Source organism: Dioscorea cayenensis, chromosome 14 (assembly GCF_009730915.1).
Source record: "Dioscorea cayenensis subsp. rotundata cultivar TDr96_F1 chromosome 14, TDr96_F1_v2_PseudoChromosome.rev07_lg8_w22 25.fasta, whole genome shotgun sequence".
Classification (NCBI taxonomy): Eukaryota; Viridiplantae; Streptophyta; class Magnoliopsida; order Dioscoreales; family Dioscoreaceae; genus Dioscorea; species Dioscorea cayenensis.
Genome location: NC_052484.1, coordinates 1878807 through 1884806, shown reverse-complemented (window position 1 = coordinate 1884806; position 6000 = coordinate 1878807). Strand labels below are relative to the sequence as shown.

The window sequence follows — 6000 nt, the reverse complement described above, 5'->3', positions numbered from 1 at the left end:
GAATTTCTATCCAAGTTTGTTCTGTGAAAATCTAAATTGCTATTTTTGTTAAAGGATTAAAAAAAAGAGAAAAAAGTTCAAGGACTGTTTTTGAATTTAGGGAGTAAAATCACTCCTTTTTAATCTAGTTCAAAAACTATTTTTTGTATTTTTTTATTATTTTAAAAATCAAAATGAAGTATTTCTTAAAATTAAAAAATTATACTGAATTAAAAGGTATAATTTATAGACTAAAATGCACTTTCACCTTTTATCTATTTTTTTTTTATAATTGTCGTCTATTTATTTATTTATTTATTTAAGGTTTCATGAATCATGTGGTGGTTGGAATGGAGCTTGTTAGATTTCTAGGGAGTTGTACTTAATAATCCAAATCAAAAGGTTTATTTAATTCATGGTTTTTGTATTTATTATTTGAAATTTTATCCAAGTTTTTCTTTTTAAGTTCATTTTGGTTCTTTTGAAATATACTAAAAAAATTCATTTTGTAATCAGGAAAAGAATTTTTTTTTTCTTTTTATTGAAGGATTAAAAAAAATATTGGAACAAAGAGCAAAATTGCTCATTTTTATCTAATGAAGGAAAAAACTTTGTTACTTTTATTGATGGCTTAAAAAAAAACTATTTTCTAAATGGAAAGTAAAATAACTCATTTTTATTCTTAATTTTAATCATAAAAAAAGCTCTTTGTTAATTCAAAAACTATAACCATACCTTTTCTAATTTATGTATTTGTTTGCATACCCATAAAATACCCCTACAATTAAAACAATTTAAAATAAATTCAAAAATTTTTATAAAATAATAATTTATAAAGATACAAAAGTAATTCAAGATTTTTACAAGAGGAATACATGTAAAATAATAATAATAAAAACCCCTTATAAATAATAAAAATAAGGGTAAAGTAGTCATTTTAACAATTTCGACAATCATAAAACACAATAATTAATATATATATATATATATATATATATATAAGACAATATACACATCATTTTGCAAATGGAACTTAATACAGAGTTTTAAGTTAAATTTTATTTTTAACAATTTGAATCAGAGTACAAACATGATACCATGAAAGAGTACACACAATTATTTACAATGATGAATGAAACTGTGTTGAATGAGACATTCATTTTCTTTATGAAATTGAATCACAATGTACAGAGAAGAGTCAATGATTTGAAGCTAAAGGTCTGCTTTGCCAACCACAGCGTCATCACCGGAATCGTATTCCGCATCGCTTAGCTCTTCGTCGTCGCTCGATTTCTCCTCCGAAGGCGCACCGATATCCTCCGGCTTTGCGTATTTTTCACAGTATTCTGGATGATAAAATAGTAAAACACTAAATTAAAAAAAAAAAAATTGATAAAGTCTTTTACATAAACAAATTTGTCCGGTTTATGCCAAACATATTATGTGGGCTAAAAACTTAAGTTGTTCAAATGATAAATCCAGACTTATATATTCAAATGCGTATTTTCCAAATTAATTGATTTTCACCATGTTCCAAACAAACTAGAGAAACTAAGCTTTGATACGGTGTTAAATGCGTAGTATCTGAGCTCAATTCAATCCATAAGCTTAAGCTAATAGGATGAAAAAGCAAAAGTTATATGTTTAAATTCATATTTACTAAAATTAACCGATATAAGACTATTAGGTACTCAAATACACTAAAATAAAAGATGATACAACTTGTTATTCGAAGAAAAGAAAGTTTCATGAAATACACGAATTGAAGTATTAGGATTAATGAATTTCTCAATAATAAACAACAACGGGAACTGAAGCAAATTACATACAAGTTATATCAACTTAATTTAAGAAAGACATAAAGTGATAACATCTAAAAATCACGGAATGGTTAGTTTAACACTAATTTAACACTAATCGACATACATGTTAGTGAAGACATTAACTAACATTGAAACAAAAGGTGCATGTCATTTCTCTATTGATCATCAGAGTTGATGTCCTATAAACAATTTCAAGCTAATACTTTTGGACAATTATGATGATTGTCTCAAGACCCGAAAACTTAGTTTTGTTATTGCAGACATGTTTCATCTCAAAGACAAACAAATCACTAAATTGAATTAAATATCTCGCCAATTCACCAAGTAATATAGGCAGACAAAGAACATACACATGCACAAGCTCGACACATCTTTTCCTCCAACATCACCATGCATGTAAATCAATGGAGGTCTTCTACATTTAAGTAAAAAAAAATATATATATATATATATATATACATATATAAAACAACCAAGCAAGTTTAATTCACCATGCACAATTTTTTGTTCGATTAGTTCACCGTAACAACCTACAATAAACATTAAAAAAGAAAACTTAAATCTATCATAAGCTTAATCATTTGCTCACAAAAGAATACAATGGCAGCTCAGAAATACAATCAAGCCTAAAGGAAGGAGTCGAATCAATGGTCAGTTCCCGTTCAATCACTTAACAAACATGTTATGCTCATACTCATCCTTAACAATAATTTTGTACAAACAGAAACAAAAAATTAAAAATGTTAACTTCACCTTTCACCCTTTGCTCATAAATAGGTCGATCACGCATCATCAGAGCTGCAGCCTCTCCATTCAATGGATCAGAAGGATTAGGATATAACAAAAGTTGTGGTAGGAAGACTTCGAAAACATTCACAAGATCTGATAAATTAAAATGAAACAATCAAAAACACTTGTAATTGACAAGAAAAGCAACCAATAAATATAATGCTAAACAGGGTTTGATAAACAATATCTCACCAAACATAGGGCTCCAAGTTTGATTGATAACATCCAAGCAAACAGAACCAGACCTGAAATCCACAAACATCATCATTGTTCTAAAATCTTACTCTAATCAGTGAAATAATGTGAGATCTATTACATCAAAAGCTCACATTTCATCAACATTAGGATGATACATCTTATTGACAAAACCAATGGATGGAGACTTGTAAGGATAAGCATCAGGGAGTTCAACTTTCACCCTCCAAACTCCCCCTTGATACAAACCTATCAAATAATCCCACAACAAAACAAATAAAAAATCACCAAAATTAAATCCAAATCCCTAATCCAAACAAGAGAAAAATCACATAAAAAAATCAAGTTTTCATAACTCTGATATAAAAATCTAACAAAGATCCAAACTTTCTTATAAAAAAATGATCCAGAAACAGAAACAAACCATACAAATCACCCAAAAGAGAAAAAACACAAAATCACTTCCAATAAACTCCATGCATTGCAAAATCAAAAAGGAAACCAAGAGAGAGAGAGAGAGAGAGAGAGAGGATAAAGAGTAACATACTGTCATTGGGACCATGAAAATCAACAAAGAACTCTTGCATTCCATCATTGATCATCTCCACCTTGTAATCACTCATCATTCTACGAAAAGAAAACCCCCATAAAAATCAAACCAGAAAACCAAAAGAATCACTGAAAAAAACACAAAAAAGGAGAAGATCTGAAGAGAATCTACAGCTTCATGAGGTCCATCTCACGGCGCTTGCTGGGAGACGACATGGTTGGGGATCAAGATTGGATTGCTCGCTCAAAGCTTCCACCTTTCTTCCTTCCTTTTACTTTGCTTGCAGTGTTAGGATGACATAAACGTGGCAAACTTGCCTTCTATTTTTCTTCCTTTTCACATTTACACCCCTGTAAAACTCTGATATTATATTTATATATATATATATATATATATATGAGAGTGGGTCATTTACGTGCACAAATTTATATACGAAATCTAAGGACAAAGAAATTCAAAGATATGACGTTGGATTCAAATTCAATGGCTATAAAGTATTATTTGTTTTATTTATTGTGTTTGGTATGATAAATAATATTTTATTTATAATATTTAGTGTGATAAATAGTATTTATATAGTGATGCAAACATAATCATTGAACCAAAATTTAAATGCAAGTGTCTATTATATATATATATATATATATATATTTTATCTGTTTTTTTTAGTTGTTACATTTTGAAACTCTTCTATGTTCTTTTTTACTTGCCACATTAAAAACTTTATACAGTATTAAATAATTCTTTCTAAATTTACTCTTTAATTTATTATACTTATATAATTTTCAATAAATTACAATCAACTAAGCATTAAATTATATACTCTACTAATGGAGTTTTAAATAGGAATAGTTTTGAGAAGTAATAAATTTTTTTATAAAATATAAATAATCAATTATTTTTAACTAATTTTATTTAATCAGTGTGAATTAGATAAAGTTAAAAACTAAGAAAAACAGAGAAAGTATATATATATGCATCGATCCTCTACGCACGTTCACAAATTCATAATCTGTGAACGTTGTTTCTGGGCCATTGGATTTCAATTCAACTGTTTTGCACTATTCAGTGAACAATAATACTGTGTTTATAAATAATGTACAGTAAAAAAGTGGGATGAACAGTATTTTTTTCCTACTCAATTGCTGTTGCTGTCTGTAAATGTCCGTGTACGTCCACAAAAACCCTTTTCTATATATATACGAGCATGTGTTTCTCGTGCATTCATAAATTCAAATTCAGAAAATGATGATCCTCAACCGTTGGATTTTTAATGGATTACATCATGCTATACCCTTTATTTAATGAGTATATATATATATATATATATCTAGATTTATGTACCGGCGCTAACGCTGCGGGTTAATCATATCTAAAAGGAAGATTACAAAGATAGTATAAATTTTGAAAAAAAATTTGTTCATGTCATTTTTTTTGTAAATCGTTTTCAATATGAGAAGTATATTTGCAAGATGTGAAAGGTTGAGAAATATATTTCTGGAATATGTTATATTATTTATTGAATAATGAAAATGATTTCATTTCAATGTTTTGAAAGGAAAAATAATTTTTGATGGTACACTGATCTGCAGGAATAGAGAAACAACAGAGTGAGAGAGAGAGATCGTTCAATTATTACTTGCTTAGTTAATCTTTTTTACTTAATATCTAAATGAGAATAACAAATAATGGCTTCAAATAATATTTTTTTATAAGAGGGAGGTGATGAATTCCGGTTTAAAAAAAACTAAATTATAATATAATAATTTATACTAATACTCTGACTCTGTCTATAAGTGGGTAGTAAATAACAATTACATGAACAAAAAATTTAATGGTTTACGTAGCAAAAGATTTTGTGGGTTATATGACAACACCTCTCAACAAATTCTATACAAATATGTCTAGATATGATTTTATTTTATTATATGGACATAAGATTGGAAGAAACACCTAATTCTTTTGGCAAGTTGTAGAAATAAGTGCAAGTTAGACGTTAAAGTCAAATCAAATCCCCTTGTTTGACCACAATATCTACTTTTCTTCGATTCATATCAGTTATGATAGTGAGCCATCTTCTTATTGGGTTGGCGGAACATTATTAAGACACAAACCTCCATATATGTTGTTTAAAACAATTTTTATGAAAAAAAAATCTGGTATGTTTAAAACAATTTTCATGGAGGATGCTTGCTCCCTTATCTCTTGGTTTGGCCTAGTGTCTTGCATTGTGGGGTTTGTTTGGCTGATAATTGATGTTGTAATTTTTTATTCTTTCTTCAGTCTTGGATTGACATGTGTACAAAATCTGGGTCAACATCACTACCAAATCTGTATTGTAAATTTTGACATGTTTATCGTATGCATGTTTTTCTGATTCAGGAAATTATCCCTAAATTTTTTTCCCATAATAGTGGATGTTTTTGCACATTTTAACTCATGCAGCCAAACATTAATAAATATTTTTTTTCATTTCAACATTTGTTTCTTAATCACCGCCGGTATGCTAGTGACGCAAAATTAAACCTAACAAAATCAAATCTTAAATACTAATTATGAGAGCGAAAAATATAATGTAAAAAATGAAGAAAATATATCTTTCTCTCTAACTTTATACCTCTACGGAACAAAACCAAACAAATAAAACCAAATTTAAAATAAAAA

General features: G+C 28.2%; 1 protein-coding gene across 1 annotated transcript; it reads right to left on the bottom strand.

Moving 5' to 3' along the window:
• Positions 1–1020: 1020 nt before the first annotated feature.
• LOC120275257 (ubiquitin-conjugating enzyme E2-23 kDa-like) lies at positions 1021–3650 on the bottom strand. The gene is made up of 6 exons (XM_039281779.1): positions 3508–3650; positions 3334–3413; positions 2921–3035; positions 2784–2836; positions 2556–2684; positions 1021–1325 (listed from the first exon to the last, which is right to left on the bottom strand). Exons 1-6 carry the CDS (start codon positions 3549–3551, stop codon positions 1192–1194), a joined length of 555 nt encoding a protein of 184 aa, XP_039137713.1. The 5' UTR covers positions 3552–3650; the 3' UTR covers positions 1021–1191.
• Positions 3651–6000: the final 2350 nt, after the last annotated feature.